General features: G+C 44.5%; 1 protein-coding gene across 1 annotated transcript in view; it reads left to right on the top strand.

Moving 5' to 3' along the window:
• The window catches only part of LOC126209954 (serine/threonine-protein kinase MARK2-like), a 549,374-nt gene that overhangs the window by 400,468 nt on the left and 122,148 nt on the right, over positions 1 to 26,758 (top strand). The window contains exon 3 of the mRNA XM_049939069.1: positions 20,134 to 20,197. Within this exon, the coding sequence (XP_049795026.1) occupies positions 20,134 to 20,197 (64 nt within the window). The remainder of the gene's footprint in view (positions 1 to 20,133; positions 20,198 to 26,758) is intronic.

Raw genomic sequence — 26,758 nt, 5'->3', positions numbered from 1 at the left:
GGTTTGTAAAGGTTAAGTGTGGATCGAATTGTCAAAGTAATTAGTTTTATCGTGATGTTTGCAAATGTCTTTCTTCTTTCATTACCTTCATAGGGACATTTAAATTAATAATGTTGACAAATAACCGACTATACTGGTGTCATACTAGCCCAGTCAATAAAGAACAAAAAAAGGTGGAATATTTAGAACAGTTGGTGTAGTCGGAAATTTTTGTAGAGTGGTAGGATGGAATGGCAAGTACGGCATAGAAGAATTCTGAATGGCGAGGGACGTGTGTGGGGGTGGAGGTGCGTTTGAGGATCACTTTTGTACGCTTTTCTGGAATAACTGGCCTCCAGTGGAAACATATCCCAGAACAAAATTTAGCTACGTTAAATTGCCTACAAAAATATCCCATTCATTTTTTTCTGTAGTACTAATAGTTTGCGCATATCGAACGAGAGAATATGAAAATCTCGCATGTGATTTTTAAAGGTACTGAAGGTGGCATAAAACCCACCAGTAGCAGCAGCTGAATCACCCTATGTGGAGTGTAACGGGAACAGGTGCAGATATTGTTCGTTGAAGTAATCAGCAACTAGTTGCATGAAAGAAATTTTATTTCCAGTATGTGTTTCAGCACCTAGTGCCCTTCTTCGGGTTATAATTACTGCATTACTTGCGAGTGTAAAAAACAGGATGTATTCAACGTGTTGCTGTGGTCTTGCGGTTCATAGCAGTACCGTGTATACATTTTCAAATAAAGCGGCAACCATAACTTTCTCAGGAATGACACTACGTGCCTGAAACTGGCAAAGGAAATACACTGAAGACCGAAAGAAACTGGTACACCTGTGTAATACCGTGTAGCACCCCCGCGAGCACACAGAATTGACGCAGCACGACGTGGTAAGGACTTGGCTAATGACTGAAGTAGTGCTGGAGGGAAATGACACCATGAATCGTGCAGGACTGTCCATACATCCGTAAGAGTACGAAAGGGTGGAGATCTCGACTGGACAGTACTTTGCAAGCCATCCCAGATATTCTCAATAATGTTCATGCGTGGTGAGTTTGGTGGCCAGCGGAAGCGTATAAACTCAGAAGAGTGTTTCTGGAGCAATTTCTTGGCAATTCTGGGCGTGTGGGGGTGTCGCATTGCCCTGCTACAATTGCTCAAGTCTGTCGGGACGCACAATGGACATGAATGGATGCAGGTGATCAGACAGGATCCTTACGGACGTGTCACCTGTCAGAGTCGTATCTGGACGTATCAGGGGTCCCATATCACTCCAACTGCACACGCCCCACACCACTATAGAGCCTCCACCAACTTGAATAGTCCCCTGGTGACAAGCAGTGTCATGGATTCATGAAGATGTTTTCTAACCCGTAGACGCCCATCCGTTCGACACAATTTGAAACGAGACTCGTCCGACTAGGCAACATGTTCTTACAAGGGAACCTCCCCATCGCCTCCCCCTCAGATTTAGTTATAAGTTGGCACAGTGGATAGGCCTTGAAAAGCTGAACACAGATCAATCGAGAAAACAGGAAGAAGTTGTGTGGAACTATGAAAAAAATTAGTAAAATATACAAACAGAGTAGTCCATGCGAAGATAGGCAACATCAAGGACAATGGGAATCAAGGAGCGCCGTGGTCACCTGGTTAGCGAGAGCAGCTACGGAACGATAGGTCCTAGGTTCAAGTCTTTCCTCGAGTGAAAATTTTAATTTTTTATTTTCAGTTTATGTGACAAACTCTTATGTTTTCATCACTTTTTTGGGAGTTATTATCACATACAAGAAAACCTAAATCGGGCAAGGTAGAAGAATCTTTTTACCCATTCGCTAAGTGTACAAGTTAGGTGGGTCGACAACATATTCCTGTCATGTGACACACATGCCGTCACCCGTGTTGTATAGAATATATCAGACGTGTTTTGCTGTGGAGGAATCGGTTGACCTATGATCTTGTGATCAAATGTTTTCGGTTCCCATTGGAGAGGCACGTCCTTTCGTCCACTAATCGCACGGTTTTGTGGTGCGGTCGCAAAACACAGACACTAAACTTATTACAGTGAACAGAGACGTCAATGAACGAACGGACAGATCATAACTTTGCGAAAATAAAGAAAGTAAAATTTTCAGTCGAGGGAAGACTTGAACCAAGGACCTCTCGTTCCGCAGCCACTCACGCTAACCACGGGACCACGGCGCTCCAGATTTCACATTCTCCTTGCTGTTGCATATCTAGCGCATGGACTACTCAGTTTGTATATTTTACTAATTTTTTTCATAGTTCCACACAACCTTCCTGTTTTCTCGGTTGATCTGTGTTCAGTTTTTCAAGCCCTATCCACTGTGCCAACTTATAACTAAATCTGAGGGGGGCGCGATGGGGAGGTTCCCTTGTCAGTAATCAACAGTTCAATGTCGGTGTTGACGGGCCCAGGCGAGGCAGTCAGCATGAGTACACGAGAGGGCCTTCGGCTCCGAAAGCCCATAGCAATGATGTTTCGCACGCTTTCAGTTGTTGATGGCACATCATTGAAATCTGCAGCAATTTGCGGAAGGGTTGCGCTTCAGTCACGTTGAACGTTCCTCTTCAGTCGTCGTTGGTTCCATTCGTGCAGGATCTCTTTCCGGCCGCAGCGATGTCAGAGATCTGGTGTTTCACCGGATTCCTGATGTTCACGATAGACTCGTGAAATGGTAGTACGGGAAAATCCGCACTTCATCGCTACCTCGGAGACGCTGTGTCCCATCGCTCGTGCGCTGACTATAATACCACTTTGAAACTCAAATCTTGATAACCTGCGATCGTAGCAGCAGTAACCGATCTGAGAACTGCGCCAGACGCTTGTTGTCTTATACAGGCATTGCCGACCGCAGCGCCGTATTCTGCCTGTTTACATATCTCTGTATTTGAATACGCAAGCGTATACCAGTTTCTTTGATACTTCAGTGTAAAATCTCTTTTGTCCAGCTCGTTGCTGATTTTTTTAAAGAAAAACAGTAATACAATTGCTGAAGACGGATAAAATAGTACAGTTTTTTTTTATATTTGGTGGCCGGCCGAAGTGGCCGTGCGGTTAAAGGCGCTGCAGTCTGGAACCGCAAGACCACTACGGTCGCAGGTTCGAATCCTGCCTCGGGCATGGATGTTTGTGATGTCCTTAGGTTAGTTAGGTTTAACTAGTTCTAAGTTCTAGGGGACTAATGACCTCAGCAGTTGAGTCCCATAGTGCTCAGAGCCATTTGAACCATTTTTTATATTTGGTACCTTAACACGTACGCACGTCACTGTGTCGAACAGTCTTTCTGCAAACACATCAAATACGAATAATATAGGCTTGAGATCAGGAGAGCGACGTGGGCGTGCAATTGGACCTCCGCTACCGCTCCAACGCCAGGGAGCATCGCCGAAGCTCCAGAGCAGAGTGTGTAGGTGTTCCATTTAACTGCATCCAGTCGTACTTACGAAGACATAATGCATGATCTTTGCTGAACTTACAGTGACTGTACACTTATCGTCCTCGTTGTTCCAGACATTTCACAGCTTTCGTTGGTTCAGGATTGCTTCGAAGTTCCTGTCCCAAAGTTGTTGTATTTTGCCTCGGCTATCAACTCCGTTCGTTTGTGCACAACATTTTGAGCCACCCCGTATCTGGTCACTGAAGGCATGGAACGAGCGAGACATACGATACATTGAAGGCGCCCAAGGGAGCCACTGAAACCAGCGTAGGAGGCGCGAGGCAGCCTGGGAAGTGTGGTGTGTTGTGTCTGGTCGAGATAGCCTGTCCCCAGGGCTGCAGCGGCGTCCTCTTTGATTCCTTTTCCTGCTCGTCTCCGCCGCCCGGAAGGAAGGCAGTGTTTTCTTTTCATCTCGTCGATCGGATTTGGGAGTCCCTACCGCTGACTAAGACAAGCGCTCCCGGGGTGATAAGCCCTTCCCCTTAGGAAATAGGGCCCCGGGGCGCGCTCCTTAGGACCGGTGGAACTGCTTCTGGCTTATATTGTATACTGACTCGTTTTTCTGTGTATTCCGTGGCGGCTCCCTTTCTAAACAAAACTGAAAACTGAACCTCAAGCGCTAAAGGTCAGTTAGGACAGAAGTTACTGTGGTTTCACTTATGTGAACCGCTGCTGTAAGAGTCCACAAGGAAGGAGATGCTTTTCAGAGCATTCACACAAGGTTGGCGCCGGTGACGACACCTACAACGTGTTGACATGAGGAAAGTTTCCAACCGATTTCTCATACACAAACAGCAGTTGACCGGCGTTGCCTGGTGAAACGTTGTTGTGATGCCTCGTGTAAGGAGGAGAAATGCGCACCTTCACGTTTCCGACTTTGATAAAGGTCGGATTGAACCCTATCGCGATTGCGGTTTATTGTATCGCGACATTGCTGCTCGCGTTGGTCGAGATCCAATGACTGTTAGAATATGAAATCGGTGGGTTCAGGAGGGTAATACGGAACGCCGTGCTGGATCCCAACAGCCTCGTATCACTAGCAGTCGAGAAACAGGCATCTTATCCGCATGGCTGTAACGGATCGTGCAGCCACGTCTCGATCCCTGAGTCAACAGATGGGGACGTTAGCAAGACAACAACCATCTGCACGAACAGTTCGACAACGTTTGCAGTAGCATGGACTAGCAGCTCGGAGACCATGGAAGCGGTTACCCTTGACGCTGCATCACAGACAGGAGTGCCTGCGATGGTGTACTCAACGACGAACCTGGGTGCACGAATGGCAAAACGTTATTTTTTCGGATGAATCCAGGTTCTGTTTACAGCATGGCGATGGTCGCATCCGTGTTTGGCGACATCGCGGTGAACACACATGAAAGCGTGTATTCGTCATCGCCATACTGGCGTATTAGCCGGCGTGATGGTATGTGGTGCCATTGGTTACACGTCTCGGTCATCTCTTGCTCGCATTGACGGCACTTTGAACAGTGGACGTTACATTTCAGATGTGTTACGACCCCTTGGCTCTACCCTGCGAAACCCTACAATTCAACAGGATAATGCACGACCGCGTGTTGCAGGTCCTGTACGGGCCTTTCTGGATAGAGGAAATGTTCGACTGCTGCCCTGGCCAGCACATTCTCTAGATCTCTCACCAATTGAAAACTTCTTGTCAATGGTGACCGAGCAACTGGCTCGTCACAAGACGCCAGTCACTATTCTTGATGAACTGTGGTACCGTGTTGAAGGTGCGTGGGCAGCTGTACCTGTACACGCCATCCAAGCTCTGTTTGACTCAATGCCCAGGCGTATGAAGTCGGTGGTTGTTCTGGGTACTGATTTCTCAGGATCTATGCTCCCAAACTGCGTGAAAATGTAATCGCATGTCAGTTCGAGTGTAATATATTTGTCCAATGAATACCCGTTTATCATCTGCATTTCTTCTTGGTGTAGCAATGTTAATGGCCAGTAGTTTAGGATGAATTCAAACCCTCATTTGATTCGACATTCAATTTAAACAGCTCGCTTGAATGAATAGAAGTGTTGTGCGTTAAGGCCCGTGGTGTAGTTTAGCTAGCCAACATAAAAAAACCACTAAACTCATGATTTGAAATTAAAACACGGAGAAAGAAATCTGACACACACACACACACACACACACACACACACACACACACACACACACACACACGAAAGGTTCAAAGGTAAAGAGACATGAGTTGCAGAAAGCACTCTCCCATCAGTAAGTAGCGGTAGGACAAGGAATCTCGCTAATTAACTGTAGTATTAATAAGCATCGTCGCACTTGCTAACTGAAATACACTCCTGGAAATGGAAAAAAGAACACATTGACACCGGTGTGTCAGACCCACCATACTTGCTCCGGACACTGCGAGAGGGCTGTACAAGCAATGATCACACGCACGGCACAGCGGACACACCAGGAACCGCGGTGTTGGCCGTCGAATGGCGCTAGCTGCGCAGCATTTGTGCACCGCCGCCGTCAGTGTCAGCCAGTTTGCCGTGGCACACGGAGCTCCATCGCAGTCTTTAACACTGGTAGCATGCCGCGACAGCGTGGACGTGAACCGTATGTGCAGTTGACGGACTTTGAGCGAGGGCGTATAGTGGGCATGCGGGAGGCCGGGTGGACGTACCGCCGAATTGCTCAACACGTGGGGCGTGAGGTCTCCACAGTAAATCGATGTTGTCGCCAGTGGTCGGCGGAAGGTGCACGTGCCCGTCGACCTGGGACCGGACCGCAGCGACGCACGGATGCACGCCAAGACCGTAGGATCCTACGCAGTGCCGTAGGGGACCGCACCGCCACTTCCCAGCAAATTAGGGACACTGTTGCTCCTGGGGTATCGGCGAGGACCATTCGCAACCGTCTCCATGAAGCTGGGCTACGGTCCCGCACACTGTTAGGCCGTCTTCCGCTCACGCCCCAACATCGTGCAGCCCGCCTCCAGTGGTGTCGCGACAGGCGTTAATGGAGGGACGAATGGAGACGTGTCGTCTTCAGCGATGAGAGTCGCTTCTGCCTTGGTGCCAATGATGGTCGTATGCGTGTTTGGCGCCGTGCAGGTGAGCGCCACAATTAGGACTGCATACGACCGAGGCACACAGGGCCAACACCCGGCATCATGGTGTGGGGAGCGATCTCCTACACTGGCCGTACACCACTGGTGATCGTCGAGGGGACACTGAATAGTGCACGGTACATCCAAACCGTCATCGAACCCATCGTTCTACCATTCCTAGACCGGCAAGGGAACTTGCTGTTCCAACAGGACAATGCACGTCCGCATGTATCCCGTGCCACCCAACGTGCTCTAGAAGGTGTAAGTCAACTACCCTGGCCAGCAAGATCTCCGGATCTGTCCCCCATTGAGCATGTTTGGGACTGGATGAAGCGTCGTCTCACGCGGTCTGCACGTCCAGCACGAACGCTGGTCCAACTGAGGCGCCAGGTGGAAATGGCATGGCAAGCCGTTCCACAGGACTACATCCAGCATCTCTACGATCGTCTCCATGGGAGAATAGCAGCCTGCATTGCTGCGAAAGGTGGATATACACTGTACTAGTGCCGACATTGTGCATGCTCTGTTGCCTGTGTCTATGTGCCTGTGGTTCTGTCAGTGTGATCATGTGATGTATCTGACCCCAGGAATGTGTCAATAAAGTTTCCCCTTCCTGGGACAATGAATTCACGGTGTTCTTATTTCAATTTCCAGGAGTGTACATACTCTGGTGTGATTTACCACGATTATACCAGGTGGTTATAAAGTGAAGCTACTCTCAGAGGTCGAGTGGAGTGTGGGCTCAGTTTGTGCATGTAAGGGAATGGATGGAATTTTACTATGTTTGTAAACGGATGCAGTGCGCCCTGCGGCTTATTTGGGTGACTTGCAGAATTTAGCGCAGATAGGTGTGTGTGTGTGTGTCCCTTGTTGACGCTACTGTTTGCGGCGATGCGTCATCCGTGTTCCGTTACGTAAAGGCGAACAGGCAGGTGCCCTATGGGAGCAGCTACCACTGAGAGAGAGTTTTACGTAACGTGAGCTTCATGCGTGACGCAAGCATTTCTCCGGAGGGCGCCCGTGTGTCAGGAACTGAAAATCACGTGGCAGCGTTTCTTGTAACGGAACGAACGTTGTGTATCTCCAAATAGTTGGGTGAATAGCACACAGCCTCGAGCAAAGAAACATCCTGTGTGGAACAGATTTTCCGTGTCGACAGTTTCTGAGAATGACAACAGTCAGATGAAGGACCACGGTAGTTACATCCGGTGTCTTGGACGCACGTCTCGACTGATCGAGGCGGCACAAAATTTTGCAATAGATGAAAACAAGATCCATTTTAAATAGTACTTTAAAAAGGAATAATCTCTAAAGCTAAAAATTTTAAATTATTCTTCTGCGCGTTCTTGGTGAAGCACTGTGTTTTTTATCGGTCGAACGAAACACGTTTGCCTTGTTTCACAAAATTCAGATATTTTTGTGGGGAGGTCTTACGGGATCAAACTGCTGAGGTCATCTCTCCATAAGCTTGCACACTACTTAAGGGGCTCCAGAACGCCCTATACTTGCAATGTTAAAATAACGCTTATAAATTACATCTTTCCTCACAAAGTATTTGAGGTAGGAAGTTGAAATTTTTACAGATTATTTATTGGAATATGGGCTTCAACTTAACACAGGGATTTTACAAAATTTTAGTTCAGTTATTAAAGATGATTTTTTTTTCAATTGTAATGAAAATTCACAACATTTTTTTGCAATTTTTTATTTATATATTCAAAAATATACAGTTTTTTGGAAAAAGGCTGTGTTAAATTATGCAGAAGGTACTGTGTAACATTTACTGAAAGTTTGAAACAAATATGTTTGGAAGATCCTTAGAAAACATGTAATTAGTATGAGAAAATAAAAGTTTTGGGAATCGAGCGACAAAGATTGGATTAACTTTTTAGTGCATTCCAGATCCATAGGATGGATTATCTTCATCCTCTGCAAACTCCTCCTCCAGCTTCCTCTTGTTCCTCCTCCTGTTTACTCTTGCTTGTATTTCTAGACTCTTTACAGCCCTGTCTGCAGCCCGAAGGCGTTCCTTGTCTAAAGCAAGCACCGCTGGTACCATGTTAGAACCTATCTTCATTCCCATATTTCTAAACACCTTGCACCTTATACAATTTTGCCATCATTGAAAGTCGCAACAGCATCATACACACCAAAGTGAAGTGTTTCTATTCCAACAAATATAGTCTTGGGGATTCTCGACCATATAACACTATTTACACATTCATTGGGGTTTTGAGTTTTTCCGTGAATACACTTTTTCAACAGTTCAGGTGCTGCTAAGTCTCTGAAAATAGGTTTTATCACCTCCATTATTGCATGAGGCAGACTATGCTTATGAGTGTACACGTCACCAGTTAGCAATCCTTTGTTATATTTACACCAACTGTCTTCTTCTTTGGGACACAAGCTATGTTGGGGATTTTCATCGTCTTTATTGTTTACCTTTGGCTTTCCAACAGTTCTCCTTTTCTTAAAAGCCTTCAGAGGATTTCTAATAACTTTACTTTTACTCATTATTATACTTCAACAAAACAGAGACTCAAGAAACAGAATTAATTACGAATATTTTCGAGATAACGACAGAGTGAATAAACATGACACAATCGACAATCACACCAGCGATGTATATTGAACCATCACAGGTTAGCCACAACACATACTTTATCTCACATCACTAAAATGTACCTGATGAACACGGACGTTAATAATAACACCATTTGACAGCAGTTTAACAGCGCCACAGTGGGTCACGCCCATGTAGAACACATTTCAAAAAAAAATTTAAAAATAGTTGTAGTCTTCGGAATTGAATAAATTATATATCTATTAAAAGGTAATAGTCTGCAGATTCTGAAAACGCAAAAAAGTAAAAATTGAACTTTTCATGATTTTGAGCCTTTCCGGAGCCCCTTAATCTAACTTTACCTTAACAGTGACAAGACGCCTAAGACCGTGCGGCTACTACACTTTTTAATCTATAGATTGTCGACATCACGTATAAAAGTTGTTTGTGTTGACTATTTTGACGCAGTTGCATTTGTGCTCTACAAACTTATGACATTCATTACGATAACATCCATATATATTACAAAATGAATGTATGTATGTATGTTTGTATGTTCCACATCTACTACTAAATCAATATCCCGATTTCGGCCAAACTTGGTACACATATCCTTCACTATCAGGCAACAGTTACTGTGGGGCAAGAATCATCTACCTATCGTAGTTATAGAGATGTGTCATTAACACTGAGATGCATGAAAAGCTGCCCCATCATGCATGGCGTTTAAGTTTATTACTTCTGTCGTATTGCTCTACCTGTAGTAAATTTCGCTGACAGTATGCAAATATTCCGCTAAATGCCCTTACAAAATATCATCTTGGTACCACGCTTAGTTCAGGAGAGATGACGTCATGAACACTGAGATGGGGCCTCGCAACGAACCTGTGACGTCGCACTAGTCGTCTTGTCCACACTTCGCGAACATTCTTCTCCGTGCAGGGTCCACAGGAAATCAAAACATCAATGAAAAGGTACTTGGCTTTTTTTTTTTTTTTCCATCAGTCTACTGACTGGTTTGATGCGGTCCGCGGCCCGCCACGAATTCCTTTCCTGTGCTAACCTCTTCATCTCAGAGTAGCACTTGCAACCTACGTCCTCAATTATTTGCTTGACGTATTGCAATCTCTGTCTTCCTCTACAGTTTTTACCCTCTACAGCTCCCTCTAGTACCATGGAAGTCATTCTCTCATGTCTTAGCAGATGCCCTATCATCCTGTCCCTTCTCCTTATCAGTATTTTCCACATATTCCTTTCCTCTCCGATTCTGCATAAAACCACCTCATTCCTTACCTTATCAGTCCACCTAATTTTCAACATTCTATAGCACCACATCTCAAATGCTTCAATTCTCTTCTGTTCCGGTTTTCCCATAGTCCATGTTTCACTACCATACAATGCTGTACTCCAGATGTACATCCTCAGAAATTTCTTCCTCAAATTAAGGCCGGTATTTGATATTAGTAGACTTCTCTTGGCCAGAAATGCCTTTTTTGCCATAGCGAGTCTGCTTTTGATGTCCTCCTTGCTCCGTCCGTCATTGGTTATTTTACTGCCTAGGTAGCAGAATTCGTTAACTTCATTGACTTCGTGACCATCAATCCTGATGTTAAGTTTCTCGCTGTTCTCATTTTTACTACTTCTCATTACCTTCGTCTTTCTCTGATTTACTCTCAAACCATACTGTGTACTTATTAGACTGTTCATTCCGTTCAGCAGATCATTTAATTCTTCTTCACTTTCACTCAGGATAGCAATGTCATCAGCGAATCGTATCAGTGATATCCATTCACCTTCTATTTTAATTCCACTCCTGAACCTTTCTTTTATTTCCATCATTGCTTCCTCGATGTACAGATTGAAGAGTAGGGGCGAAAGGCTACAGCCTTGTCTTACACCCTTCTTAATACGAGCACTTCGTTCTTGATTGTCGACTCTTATTATTCCCTATTGGTTGTTGTACATATTGTATATGACCTGTCTCTCTCTATAGCTTACCCCTACTTTTTTCAGAATCTCGAACAGCTTGCACCATTTTATATTGTCGAACGCTTTTTCCAGGTCGACAAATCCTATGAAAGTGTCTTGATTTTTCTTTAGCCTTGCTTCCATTATTAGCCATAACGTCAGAATTGCCTCTCTCGTCCCTTTACTTTTCCTAAAGCCAAACTGATCGTCACCTAGCGCATTCTCAATTTTCTTTTCCATTCTTCTGTATATTATTCTTGTAAGCAGCTTCGATGCATGAGCTGTTAAGCTGATTGTGCGATAATTCTCGCACTTCTCAGCTCTTGCCGTCTTCGGAATTGTGTGGATGATGCTTTTCCGAAAGTCAGATGGTATGTCGCCAGACTCATATATCCTACACACCAACGTGAATAGTCGTTTTGTTGCCACTTCCCCCAATGATTTTAGAAATTCTGATGGAATGTTATCTATCCCTTCTGCCTTATTTGACCGATTCTAATACTGGATCCCCTATCTCTTCTAAATCGACTCCTGTTTCTTCTTCTATCACATCAGACAAATCTTCACCCTCATAGAGGCTTTCAATGTATTATTTCCACCTATCTGCTCTCTCCTCTGCATTTGACAGTGGAATTCCCGTTGCACTCTTAATGTTACCACCGTTGCTTTTAATGTCACCAAAGGTTGTTTTGACTTTCCTGTATGCTGAGTCTGTCCTTCCGACAATCATATCTTTTTCGATGTCTTCACATTTTTCCTGCAGCCATTTCGTCTTAGCTTCCCTGCACTTCCTATTTATTTCATTCCTCAACGACTTGTATTTCTGTATTCCTGATTTTCCCGGAACATGTTTGTACTTCCTCCTTTCATCAATCAACTGAAGTATTTCTTCTGTTACCCATGGTTTCTTCGCAGCTACCTTCTTTGTACCTATATTTTCCTTCCCAACTTCTGTGATGGCCCTTTTTAGAGATGTCCATTCCTCTTCAACTGTACTGCCTACTGCGCTATTCCTTAATGCTGTATCTGTAGCGTTAGAGAACTTCAAACGTATCTCGTCATTCCTTAGTACTTCCGTATCCCACTTCTTTGCGTATTGATTCTTCCTGACTAATGTCTTGAACTTCAGCCTACTCTTCATCACTACTATATTGTGATCTGAGTCTATATCTGCTCCTGGATACGCCTTACAATCCAGTATCTGATTTCGGAATCTCTGTCTGACCATGATGTAATCTAATTGAAATCTTCCCGTATCTCCCGGCCTTTTCAAAGTATACCTCCTCCTCTTGTGATTCTTGAACAGGGTATTCGCTATTACTAGCTGAAACTTGTTACAGAACTCAATTAGTCTTTCTCCTCTTTCATTCCTTGTCCCAAGCCCATATTCTCCTGTAACCTTTTGTTCTACTCCTTCCCCTACAACTGCATTCCAGTCGCCCATGACTATTAGATTTTCGTCCCCCTTTACATACTGCATTACCCTTTCAATATCCTCATACACTTTCTCTATCTGTTCATCTTCAGCTTGTGACGTCGGCATGTATACCTGAACTATCGTTGTCGGTGTTGGTCTGCTGTCGATTCTGATTAGAACAACCCGGTCACTGAACTGTTCACAGTAACAAACCCCCTGCCCTACCCTCCTATTCATAACGAATCCTATACCTGTTATACCATTTTCTGCTACTGTTGATATTACCCGATACTCATCTGACCAGAAATCCTTGTCTTCCTTCCACTTCACTTCACTGACCCCTACTATATCTAGATTGAGCCTTTGCATTTCCCTTTTCAGATTTTCTAGTTTCCCTACCACGTTCAAGCTTCTGACATTCCACGCCCCGACTTGTAGAACGTTATCCTTTCGTTGATTATTCAATATTTTTCTCATGGTAACCTCCCCCTTGGCAGTCCCCTCCCGGAGATCCGAATGGGGGACTATTCCGGAATCTTTTGCCAATGGAGAGATCATCATGACACTTCGTCAATTACAGGCCACATGTCCTGTGGATACACGTTACGTGTCTTTAATGCAGTGGTTTCCATTGCCTTCTGCATCCTCATGTCGTTGATCATTGCTGATTCTTCCGCCTTTAGGAGCAATTTCCCACCCCTAGGACAAGAGAGTGCCCTGAACCTCTATCCGCTCCTCCGCCCTTTTTGCCAAGGCCGTTGGCAGAATGAGGCTGACTTCTTATGCCGGAAGTCTTCGGCCGCCAATGCTGATTATTTATCAAAATTTAGGCAGTGGCGGGGATCGAACCCGGGACTGAAGACGTTTTGATTATGAATCAAAGACGCTACCCCTAGACCACGGGCGCGTTTAATGGTCTTAACTTTACGCGCAGTTAATAACAAGTATGAAACCGGGATTTCCCTATAGATGGTGCTAGCTGTCAATATAGGACCAGTGGGACCGTGTCTGCAGCGCCATCTGCTTCCTTTAACGGCTGATGGCGAATGTAAGCACACAGCAACACAAGTTCCATACATCGGTAGCTGTTTCAAACCCATAAACATGTCGAGTTTTGTGCCTACGAACTACGACTTGCGGTCGACATCGGTTCTCTGTTATAATTTGAAGAAAACTGCCGCAGAATCGCAGCGAATGCTTGTCGAAGATTTCAGCGAACGTGCCGGCCCGAGTGGCCAAGCGGTTCTAGGCGCTACAGCCTGGAACCGCGCGGCCGCTACGGTCGCTGGTTCGAATCCTTCCTCGGGCGTGGGTGTGTGTGATGTCCTTAGGTTAGTTAGGTTTAAGTAGTTCTAAGTTCTAGGGGACTGATGACGTCAGCAGTGAAGTCCCATAGCTCTCAAAGCCATGCTCTTGGGAAAACACTGTCTTTCGTGCGTTTCAAAAAATTCAAAAGTGGTGATTCTGACGTGAGAAACAACGAGCACGGGAAACCACCGAAAAAGTTCGAAGACAACGAATTGCAGGCCTTATTGGATGACGATGATAATCAAACTCAACCTAAACTCACGGAACAATTGAATGTGACGCAGAAAGCCGTTTCTCTTCGGTTGAAAGGTATGGGAAAGGTGCAGAAAGTGGGTAAATGAGTTCCGCATGACCTGAATGAAAGACAGCAAGCAAATTGAAAGACCACTTGTGAAACCATTAACGCTGGTCGCTACCAACAGCAAATGATCGAATTAAATCGAGCGTTACGTGAAAAACGACCGGAATACGGAAAAAGGCAACACAAAGTCAAATCGCTCCATGATAACGTCCCATCACGCAAAGCAAAACGAGTCAGGTAAACGATCGAGGCGTTCCGTTGGGAAATTCTAGTGCATGCGGTTTATTCGCCAGACTTGGCTCCGTCCGATTATCATATTTTTGCGTCACTATGCGGCGGCGCGGTTCTTTCCGTCCCTTTACGACGAATCTGCACCTACCAGTGAGCATTGTCTCAGCAGATAATCAGTAGGAAAGCCGAGCGAAACGTACTGTACTTCGACGTGAACCAGGCTGCAATTGAAGTCACTAATCTACGTTTCGGGAGAAAGTTTTCGCACGAAATGAAAGGTTGGAAATTTTATCCTCAATTAATATATTCTGAAACTTGGGTGAACAAGTATCACTGCCAAGCCCGTGCTAGCCTTAACAGAGTCACTCACAATCCCTTTCACTCACGTTAGCAAGTTTATGGTGTTGCATTTCCCGAAAACGTAATAGCTACAAACATACTGATTGTTTTTGATTGAGAATGCTCGCCAAATATTGTCACAGTTTTTAGCCACCGACCTGCTCAATACGCCAGGCGGAATATAGCTCTTTTCTCGTCACAAAATTCACTTAAAAATTCCGAAATTTCTACACGCCCATCGGAATAATTATGCCGCCACTTTACCACACTTTTGATGTATGAAACACTGCTAGATCCGGCAACTTATCGTTTCCATCGGAACTACTACTACACACGTCCGAACTGTTTCATGGCTAGACTCCCCCTCTTTCTAGAATACTTCTTCTTTTTCAGCAGAGAAAGGCGCGCGAAGAATATTGTTTTACCATTGGTCAGTTTACTCAACAGCCAATAGCAAAACAACACTTTCCCGCGTCAGTCCGCGCTTTTCATCAATAACCAATCGCAAAATAATAAACCTAACGACTGCACTTTTTACCGACGTAATTATCTAATATGCTGAAGTTTTGCTTATGCATAAAGTTATTTACTATTGTTATTTATACCTGAATTAACTTTCCCTTTACCATAAACTTACTTTACAAATCTAATCTACAAAAATCCCCTTTGTCCATATCCATACTTGTTCGAAATGTTCCCACACTAAATCTTACTACGTAACTCGTTAAACAATTATCTTCATATTAACCTTAAACCCACTCACGCATCATTCATACTGCTAAAACACATTTATAACATTTTACATACACAAAAAGACATAATAACACTTTATGATAATACTAGAAAAGTTTATGAAAAACATTCTATTACTTTAGAGCACTCTAGTGGGCACAATCGAAACTAAATCAGTCCCCTATCCAATATTGTCCTCTATCGGCTGATACATAAACTACGTGAGCGTCCAGTCTCGCGTCACTGTCTGTCACTATCCAGCTCTGAGACACATCTCCCACTTAACCGCTCCAAGGCAGGATCGGTATACGGCGCTACGCCTCAACTAGGACGCGTTCTCGCTGAACAACGATTCAGTACGTATGAAGATGAACGAAAATTGCTCGCTTACTGGTTCGCTTCGAAAGAAGAACTGTTCTTTTGGCGTGGCGTCCATAGCCTGCCGGAGATGTGGGAGAAAGGTACAAATAGCAATGGCGATACTTTTGAATAAAATATTATCAGTTTCAGATAACAGACGTGTAATTATTGCAACCAAAGACCGCTTTCATAAACTCGTCTCCCCACACCACCACCACCACCACCACCACCACTCCCCCTCCGGGAGACATATGCCGGCACCCGAAAGATCGCAGTGTCACGTGGTGTGACGTATGCGCCACTTCCTGTCTTCATCATGGGCCTCGCTGTAAGATGCGTGAAATACCACCACATCATGCACCACGTTTTAATTTATTACTTCCTTTTTGTTTCCAATGGGCCCGCAGCTCGATATAAGTCGTGTATAGACATTATGAATTAAGTCCAAAAAGCTGATTCTTTTTTTGAGATGTTTATTTAATCACGACAGGCCTGTTTCAGCACTATTGCCATCATCAGGCAATCTGAAAGTAATAGTTTTCTAGGGCAGACTGTAGCCTACTTGTCATATACAGGGTGAAAAGTATTTAAACCGACAAACTCTGGGAGGTTGTAGGGGACATCAAAATAAATATTTTTCCCTTCTAGGATTATTTAAACCGTTGTAGGCCGTATTACGCTCTTCAGTTGATAGACGCCGTATTACGATCTTCAGTCGTTAGAGGGCGTATTACGCTCTTCAGTTGTAGGCAACTGCTATCCACCAGTGTAGTAGTGCATTGTCTCTGTTTACTAATGGAGCGATACACCTGGAGTGAGTACACTGACATGCTTGGTGCGTACTACGTAGCGCACCACAACGGACGAGCTGCACAGCGGGTTATCAACAATAACCTAATCACCGTATCCCGCATCATACGACCTTTGATGCTGTGTACCAACGTCTGCGTCAGTCCAGGTCATTTACCAGATTACCTGGACAGGGATGCCGTCGCACGGTAAGAAAGCTGCAATTTGAGGAAGCTGTCTTGCAGCATGTGGAGCGGGATCCTTCAGTCAGCACTCGTGCAATGTTACGTCACATGGGACGAATCAGACGAATCTAAGAACAGTCCTTCGAGAGCAATTGTTACGTCCATTTCACTTACAGCGTGTCCACAACCTGGAACCAGTTGATTATCCACCCAGAGCACAGTTTTCGGAGTGGTACCTGGAACAGTGTGAAATTTATCCTAAATTTCCGTCCTCTGTATTGTTTACCAATGAAGCAACGTTCAGGCGTGATGGAGTCTTCAACATGCACAGCTCACATGTTTGGAGTGAGGATAACCCACATCAATTGCGGTTCTTCGTTAATGTGTGGGTCGGTGTTGTTGGAGACTGTTTAATTGGGCCGTATCTGCTACCTAGTTGTTGTCTCTTGGTCATAAAAAAATGGAAAAGTGTTTGTTGGTTTAATTAATTTGCCGCCAGAGAAATCTTCCTCCACCGGTTTAAATACTCCTCATAGGAAAAAATGACATTAGGAAAAATATTTGTTTTGGTGTCCCCTACAACCTCCCAGAGTTTGTCGGTTTAAATACTTTTCACCCTGTATGAGATTGACAACCTTACATTTATGGAATTCTTAACTTACCTATAACATCGCTGGTTAGTCACTTACTCGTTTTTCTTACGTCTTTTAAAGTTATTTTATGACCTTGGTTAAACGTCAAACAAAAAATTCACACGCAACAAATAAAATTCAGGCTATAACTTCCAACAAATATAGCTTATGAAAGCTACGTCATAAAATAACTTTAAAATACTTAAGAAAAACTGTTAAGTGACTAACCAGCGATGTTATAGAAGAATTCCATAAATGTAAGGTTGTCAATCTCATATCTCACAAGTAGAGTACCGTCTGCCCTAGAAAATAGTACATAATAAAACCATTACTTTAAGATCGCCCGATGATGGCAATAACGCTGAAACAGGTCTGTCGTGATTAAATAAACATCTCAAAAAAAGAAGCAGCTTTTTGGACTTAATAAATAAATATTACTTCTTTGCTACCATCTCCATTCGCAACACATTTTCCAGACGCTATTCACATATGCCGCTGAATGTACCTACACAAATATGTCATTGTACGACACACAGTTCAAGAAATACGATGTCGTAAACACTGAAATTCGGTGGAAAAACTACCGCATCACACATGAGCAGCGCTTTTGACAGCTGTCAGCTGCGAAACGCAAACAGTAGACGATGAAAACAATAGCTGCCTCTAGAGCTATGAAGAGGTGTTACCACGAGAGTGGAGATTGTAGAGAGTGGCTGTACTTATACATTTGTACATTATGCATATTTCTTTGTAAGACTGTTTCATAATTTGAAAGATGTGCCGACATATGCATGGAACAGATTTTTTTTCGATGCTACACTACAAACACTGTTCATGTTTTCGTTTCTAATAGAAAATCAGTAAAATGTATACCAGGGCAATGCCGAGTTTGTCAGGCAGTTTACTATATAACTAAAGCTAAGCATACATTGGATTAGAGCTACGTACAGAGGAATGGATATTTGTGTGTTTATCGAGTTATGAATGAAGCACCCATGTTCCACTCCTACGTACAAGTTTTCAACACAATCTGAACTGAGTCTGATTCCCAAAGTCCTTTGTTTTCTGTGACAGAATAACAATCAAACCTCACCTTTTTTATTACTTCTTCCTGAAATTTAAATACCTACAGAAGTTTCACTTGTTTGCCCGTAATACTTCCGCTGTGTACAAACTGAATAACATCAGCGAAAGTCAACAAGCCTGCATGTCTCTCTTCTCAACTGCTACCTCTGTGATGTACATATGCAGACCGAAGTGCCGAGTAAAAAATTTGAACCAAGACCAGGATTCGATGATGATGATGATGATGATGATGATGATGATGTTTGGTCTGTGGGGCGCTCAACTGCGCGGTTATCAGCGCCCGTACAAATTCCCAACCTTTGCTCAGTCCAACCTCGCCACTTTCAGTAATGATGATGAAATGATGAGGACAACACAAACACTCAGTCAGCTCGAGGCAAGTGAAAATACCTGACCCCGCCGGGAATCGAACCCGGGACCCCGTGCTTGGGAGGCGAGAACGCGACCGAGAGACCACGAGCTGCGGACCTAGGATTCGAATCTGGGTCTCCCGCATGCTAGGAAGTTGCGCTAACCACTACGCCCCCCTGGCACAGTGGATTTGCACAACTGGACGAACTACCCTAGCACGCCTCCCTCGTCAATCCAGTCAGCCTATGCAATGCAGTTTGAATTTATCGAGAATACCAAGTGGGTTGAGGCGTGAATGGGAATTTGGATTGAGAGAGGGGGCGTGCTAAGGTCGTCCGTGCTGTTCAGCAAAGCCACTGTGTCAGGGTGGCGTAGTGGTAAGCTAATCCGCCTAGTTTGCGTGAGACCCGGGTTCGAATCTCTGCGTTGGAACAAATTTCCATTCGTCGCTTGAATCTGCATATATACGTTGTTGTGGCGTAACAAGCTAGCTACGCCACACTGAAGTAGCCGAAAGGGCACGCGTCAACTCACGCCGTCTTGCGTTAAGTCTGAAACAGGATACGTGATGAAAGCTATAAAGAAAAGAACGGAGCTTCTCGTATACTTAACTTTAATTCCTTGTGGTACATTTCTCTTGATAATACAAGTGAGACTCTCTCCAGATATGGTTAATGGCGCCTTGCTAGGTCGTAGCCATGGACTTAGCTGAAGGCTATTCTGTCTCTCGGCAATTGAGAGAAAGGCTTCGTACGTGTAGTCGCTAGCAATGTCGTCCGTACAACTGGGGCGAGTGCTAGTACGTCTCCCGAGACCTGCCGTGTGGTGGCGCTCGGTCTGCGATCCTGACAGTGGCGACACGCGGGTCCGACATGTACTAATGGACCGCGGCCGATTTAAGCTACCACCTAGCAAGTGTGGTGTCTGGCGGTGACACCACATACGTCATAGATGTCTGAGAATAGAAAAGATCTCTGGAACCATATGGTTTCGTTTGATGCTATCTCTCTGTTACGTAGCTCCATTCTTACAACTGCAGTCAGGTTCCTGTTCAAGTTATAGATAACCCTCTCTCTGTTGCCTGTATTTTATCCGTGCTACCTTCTGAATTTCATGCTCTAGCATCACATATTATCTCTAGAGGTAGGTGGAACTTCTAAAATTGGCTCTGGGTACTATAAGTATGTAGTGAAATTATCATTTGTAAACGTTGTGGAACTCTGTGGACAGGTTAACTCTTCCTACAGCCCATGTGGAACTTGTATTCTTACCTCTTCCAACTCCACATATTTTTCGAGTGCTTTTGCTGAGTAATATTTTTGTTTCTTCCAGGTGATGGAGACGAAGAACATGATCTACATCGTATCGGAGTACGCCAGTCAGGGAGAGATATTTGGTGAGTATGTCAACTCCCAAACATCCCTGCCATAAATGCAAACCCCTCACCTACTACCTGTAACACATCATTGTTAATTTCTACTATTCTCTTTTCAGTGTGTTAATAAACATTATTTCGGTTTTTTTTTTCATACTTCATCTTTGTGTCGATCTTGAAACTTTCTTTCAGTAATTGCTGTTCATCTACACTAGAGGCTAAACGTAAAATTTCAGTATGTACGCATAGCAAAGTGACTTCCTTATCCACGTGTGCAGTACCCTGTTTCACTTGTCAACACGGAACACGACAGTAGTCAGAGTTTTGGGATCAACTCGAAAACTCTGCGAGTATGAAACTTGTTGGTGGTGTTAGTTACCATCGCACCATGGCATTCGCAGAAACATACTCAGCGTCACTTTGCCAGATGATGGCTGGGTCTTCGCTTTTTTCGGTGCTGATGAATTCACGTATTCCCACAACCTACATCGCTCCACTGCCCCGTGGGCATAGTGGTGATACTCCCAGCACTTCTCCGTTGATAGACGGCGAAGCAGAATGCAAAATGGTGTGCCGCGTAATTCAGTGTTGGAAATCGAATTTTCTATTTTGAGTGAGCTGAAGGGCGATCTGTTTAATTGTTCAAAACCATTCAACTGCCGAGATCGCATAAAATATTTTTTATTTAAGAAAACTGGATTATAATGTGCTATATTTATCCAGTTGACATCGTGTGCGTGAGGTCAACGTAAAATGAACATATTTTTTACAACAAAAGATATTAAGACCTGAACATGACAGTATATACGAGGGCGGTTCAGAAAGTAACCTCCGATTGGTCACAGTGCGGGTTGGTGGGGGGAGTAGCGACGCCATCTGTGCGTTCACGCACTCAACAGGTCAGTCGGCATCAAGCCGTGGTCGAGTGAACGTCGTACCTGCGCTAGTTTAGTTTTTGTGGCAGTTTGAAATGTGTGCTGCAATAGAAAACCCCGCAAAATGTGAAGTGCGTGCTGTCATAAGGTTTTTTACAGCCAAAGGATATTCTGCAGCAGTTATTCATCGTGAGCTTTGTGCCGTGTACGGACCAAGAGTTATGAGTGAAGGAGTTGTCCGTGAATGGGTACGTTTATTTAAAAGTGGACGAGAAAACGTTCATGATGAAGAGAGGAGTGGTAGACCATCATTGGTGACTGACGAACTCGTTCAGACAGTTGATGCAAAAGTTCGTGAAAATCGACGTTTCTCAATGTCGGAGTTGTCTACTGGTTTTCCACAGATTTCTAAGACTCTCTTGTACGAGATAGTGACAGCAAGATTGGGTTACCGTAAGTTCTGTGCACGATGGATGCCCAAAATTCTTACCGACCACCACAAAACTCAAAGAATGGCCTCTGCATTAGACTTTCTGTCACGTTATGAGGACGAAGGAGAACCATTGTTAAACAGAATCGTGACCGGTGACGAAACCTGGATTAAGTACGTGAACCCTGAGACAAAAGAACAATCAAAGATGTGGGCACTTTCAAATTCGCCTACCAAACCAAGAAAAGCCTCGCAAGATTTTTCTGCCAGAAAACTGATGGCAACGGTGTTTTGGGATGCCAAAGGGGTGTTGTTGGTTGAATTCATGGAACGTGGTACGACCATTAATCAAGACGTGTACTGTGAAACAATAAAAAAGTTACGACGGGCTATACAGAACAAACGCCGTTGTATGCTGACTTCCGGTATCGTTTTTTTGCACGATAACGCCCGTCCTCACTCTGCTCGCAGAACAACGGCCCTTCTTGAGTCCTTCAAGTGGGACGTTATCAACCATCCACCTTACAGCCCAGACCTGGCGCCAAGTGATTATCACCTCTTCATGCATTTGAAGAAATGGCTCGGGTCACAGCGGTTTGATGACGACGAAGAGCTCAAAGATGCGGTCACAGGCTGGCTCCAGGCACAAGCGGGTGATTTTTATGCAGAAGGAATTTCAAAGCTTGTGAAGAGACACGATAAGTGCCTCAATAGCTATGGAGACTATGTAGAAAAATAGTGCAAAGATGAAGTTGTAAGATGTATATATTAAAATATTTTTATTTAACTTGGTGTATTTTTTTAAATCAACCGGAGGTTACTTTCTGAACGGCCCTCGTATGATCTCTAAGGAACCTGTTGTGCCGGCCGGCCGGAGTGGCCTTGCGGTTCTAGGCGCTTCAGTCTGGACCGCTACGGTCGCAGGTTCGAATCCTGCTTCGGGCATGGATGTGTGTGATGTCCTTAGATTAGTTAGGTTTATGTATTTCTAAGTTTTAGGGAACTGATGACCTCAGATGTTAAGTCCCATAGTGCTCAGAGCCATTTGAACCGAACCTGTTGTCTTAAATAATATTATTTTAGGCGATCATAACTATTGAATGGTTTTTATCAATGCTGGAAAAGTAGAACATTTTAGTGACTGGAGAGAAATCACAAAGGGGATCCCACAGGTTTCGATTTTGGGTTCACTCCTATTCCTTACACACACACACACACACACACACACACACACACACACACACACACAAAGTTTTGCCTCACCCCAGTTCCAAGAACTCATGAAGAAAGACGTTGACTGTGGATATTGTATTACAGACACAGTCCCTGTGACTGTTCAGAGAAGCCGGCCGCTGTGGCCTAGCGCTTCTAGGCGCTTCAGTCCGGAAACGCGCTGCTGCTACGGACGCAGGTTTGAATCCTGCCTGCGGCATGGATGTGTGTGATGTCCTTAGTTTAGTTAGGTTTAAGTAGTTCCAAGTTTAGGGGACTGATGACCTCAGATATTAAGTCCCATAGTGCTCAGAGCCATTTGAACTGTTCAGAGATGTCACTAAACCCGCCCAAAGATGTAAACAACGATGCATGAGCCTATTAGTCCGAGGCTGTCCGACAGCGGATCAGTTCGTCATTCCACGAGGAGGGACGTACACGGCTCGTGTTGTCTGTAGTTCAACCGTGCATAGACGGTCAATAACGCGGTTCGATGGCGTCCGCATTGTTACTTTGTGCCAGGAAGGGCTGTCATCAATGGAAGTGTCCAGGCATCACGGACTGAACCAAAGCGATGTTGTTCCGACACGGAGGACACACAGAGAGACAGGAACTGTCGATGACTTGCCTCACGCAGGCCGCCCAAAGGCTACTACTGCAGTGGATGACCGCTACCTACGGGTTATGGCTCGGAGGAACCCTGAGAGCAACGCCATCATGTTGAATAGTGCTTTTCGTGTAGCCTGAGGACGTCGTTACTACTCAAACTGTACGCAAAATGCTGCATGATGCGCAACTTTACTCCCGACGTCCATGCCGAGGTCCATCTTTGCAACCACGATACCATGCAGCTCGGTATAGATGGTCCCAGCAACATGCCGAATGGACTGCCCAGGATTGGCATCAAGTTATCTTCACCAATGAGTGTCACATATGCCTTCAACCGGACAATCGTGGAGATGTGTTTGGAGGCAACCCAGTCAGGCTGAACGCCTTAGACACACTGTCCAGCTAATGCAGCAAGGTGGACGTTCCCTGCTGTTTTGGGGTGGCATTATGTGGGGCCGACGTACGCTGTTGGTGGTCTTGGAAGGTGCCGTAACGGCTGTACGATACGTGAATTTCATCCTCCGATCGATAGTGCAACCATATCGGCAGCATTTTGGCGAGGCATTAGTCTTGACAATTAGCGCGATGGGGGCCATCGTGCACATCTTGTGAATGACTTCAGGATAACGACATCGCTCGCCTAGAGTGGCCAGCATGTTCTGCAGACATGAACCCTACCGAAGATGCCTGGGATAGATTGAAAAGGGCTGTTTTGGACGACGTGACCCACCAACCACTCTGAGGGATCTACGCTGAATCGCCGTTGATGAGTGGGACAATCTGAACCAACAGTGCCTTGAACAACTTGCGGATAGTATGCCACGACGAGTACAGTATTGCATCAATGCAAGAGGATATGCTAGTGGGTATTAGAGGTGTGTGTAAAGCAATCTGGACAACACCTCTGAAGGTGTAGTTTTGATGAGCAATAAAAGGGGCGGAAATGATGTTTATGTTGATGTCTATTTCAATTTTCTGTACAGGTCCGGAACTCGCGGAACTGAGGTGAAACAAAACTTTTTTTGATGTGTGTATATGAGCATGACCTTTGTCATATGGATGTTCTCCGCCTGCCTTTTGATTTTTTCACTATCTTTTCATTTCACGATGCTTTTTATGAAACTTTTGTCTTAAATTACTTGTCTAATGAATTAAGCTTCTGTTCTCTGTATCACGTTAATCGATCTGTTTTTGTCTTTAATTTCTTTTAGTAGTTGTTCATTAGATTTTCTTTGAGTGCAGGACGTTCTTGTAGCTCTTTTCCACGCTTGTGTATTGCTTCTAATTTTTTTCTTTTCGTATTACACCAAAGTCCACCCTTCAATACCATAATTTAAAATTTAACTATAATTTAATACTTCGTATCTGTATTGAGATGGGTGTTTGTTATTCAGTTACTCCTATTTCTGATTGCTTCTTCAGTCATTGAAACTCTTCTTTCAATACCCGTTATACTTCTGTTACCTGTTGTTATTGTCCTTCCCAAATAGTAACATTAATGACAATGGGAACGCAGGAGCGCCGTGGTCTCGTGGTAAAGTGAGCAGCTGCGGAACGAAAGATCCTTGGTTCAAATCTTCCATCCAGTGAAAATTTTAATTTTTTATTTTCAGTTTATGTGACAAACTCTTATGTTTTCATCACTTTTTTGGGAGTGATTATCACATCCACAAGAAAACCTAAATCGGGCAAGGTAGAAGAATCTTTTTACCCATTCGCCAAGTGTACAAGTTAGGTGGGTCGACAACATATTCCTGGCATGTGACGCACATGCCGTCACCAGTGTCGTATAGAATATATCAGATGTGTTTTCCTGTGGAGGAATCGGTTGACCTATGACATTGCGATCAAATGTTTTCTGTTCCCATTGGAGAGGCACGTCCTTACGTCTACTAATCGCACGGTTTTGTGATGCGGTCCCAAAACACAGACACTAAACTTATTACAGTGAACAGAGATGTCAATGAACGAACGGACAGGTAATAACTATGCAAAAATAAAGAAAGTAAAATTATCAGTCAAGGGAAGACTTGAACCAAGGACCTCTCATTCAGCAGCTGCTCACGCTACCACGGGACCACGGCGCTCCTACGCTCACTTTGTCCAATATGTTGCTTATGTGACCCATGGACTACTCAGATTGTGTATTTTGCTTATTTTTTCACAGTTTCACACAACTTCTTCCTGTTTTCTCAGTTGATCTGTGTTCAGTTTATCAAGGCCTATCCACTGTGCCAACTTATAACTAAATCTAAGGGGGGTGCGATGGGGAGGTTCCCTTGTTAGTATCTTTATGTTTCCACTTCGTTTAACGTATGAGTACCATTGTAGTGCCTTTTGTGTTTATTTCCAGTTTGTGGTTATCCAAAGCATTGGACAAATTTTTCGACAGTATTCATCTACTTGTTCAGTACTAATTCTGATATCTTTTGGTGCTGCATTGTATATATACTATGTGATCAAAAGTTTCCTGACACCGCCCAAAACATACGTTTCTCATATTAGGTGTATCGTGCTGCCAGCTACTGCCAGATACTCCACATCAGCGTCTTCAGTAGTCATCAGACATCGTGAGAGAGCAGAATGGGGTGCTCCACGGTACTCACTGACATCGAACGTGATCAGGTGATTGGGTGGCACTTGTGTCATACGTGTGTACGCGAGATTTCCACACTTCTAAACATCCCAAGGTCCACTGTTTCCGATGTGATAGTGAAGTGGAAACGTGAAGGGAGACGTATAGCAGAAAGCGTACAAGCCAACCTCGTCCGTTGACTAACAGACTGCCGGCAGTTGAAGAGGGTTGCAATGTGTAATAGGCAGACATCTATCCAGACCACACCACAGGAATTCCAAACTGCATCAGGATCCACTGCGAGTACAATGACAGTTTGGCGGGACGTGAGAAAACTTGAATATCATGGTAGAGCGGCTGCTCGTAAGCCACACACCACGCCGGTAAATGCCAAACGACGCATCTTTTGGTGTAAGGAGCGTAAACAATGGACGATTGAACAGTGGAAAAACGTTGTGGGGTGTGATGAATCACAGTACACAATGTGGCGATCCGATGGCAGGGTGTGGGTATGGCGAATGCCTGGTGAACCTCATCTGCCAGCGTGTATAGTGCCAACAGTAAAATTCGGAGGCGGTGATGTTATGGTGCGGTCGTATTTTTCATGGAAGGGCTTGCACCCCTTGTTGTTTTGCGTGGCGCTGTCACAGCACAAGCATACATTGATGTTTTAAGTACCTTGTTGCTTCCTAACGGGGAAGAGCAATTCGGGGATGGCGATTGCATCATCCAACACGATCGAGCTTCTGTTGATAATACACGGCCTGTGGAGGAGTGGTTACACGACAATAACATCCCTCCAATGGACTGGCCTGCACAGAGTCCTGACCTGAATCCTATAGAATACCTTAGCAATGTTTTGGAACGCCGACTTCGTGCCA

Source organism: Schistocerca nitens, chromosome 10 (assembly GCF_023898315.1).
Source record: "Schistocerca nitens isolate TAMUIC-IGC-003100 chromosome 10, iqSchNite1.1, whole genome shotgun sequence".
In the NCBI taxonomy this organism is placed as follows: Eukaryota; Metazoa; Arthropoda; class Insecta; order Orthoptera; family Acrididae; genus Schistocerca; species Schistocerca nitens.
The sequence above is the reverse complement of the archived record's forward strand: the minus strand, read 5'-3'. Positions and strand labels throughout refer to the sequence as shown.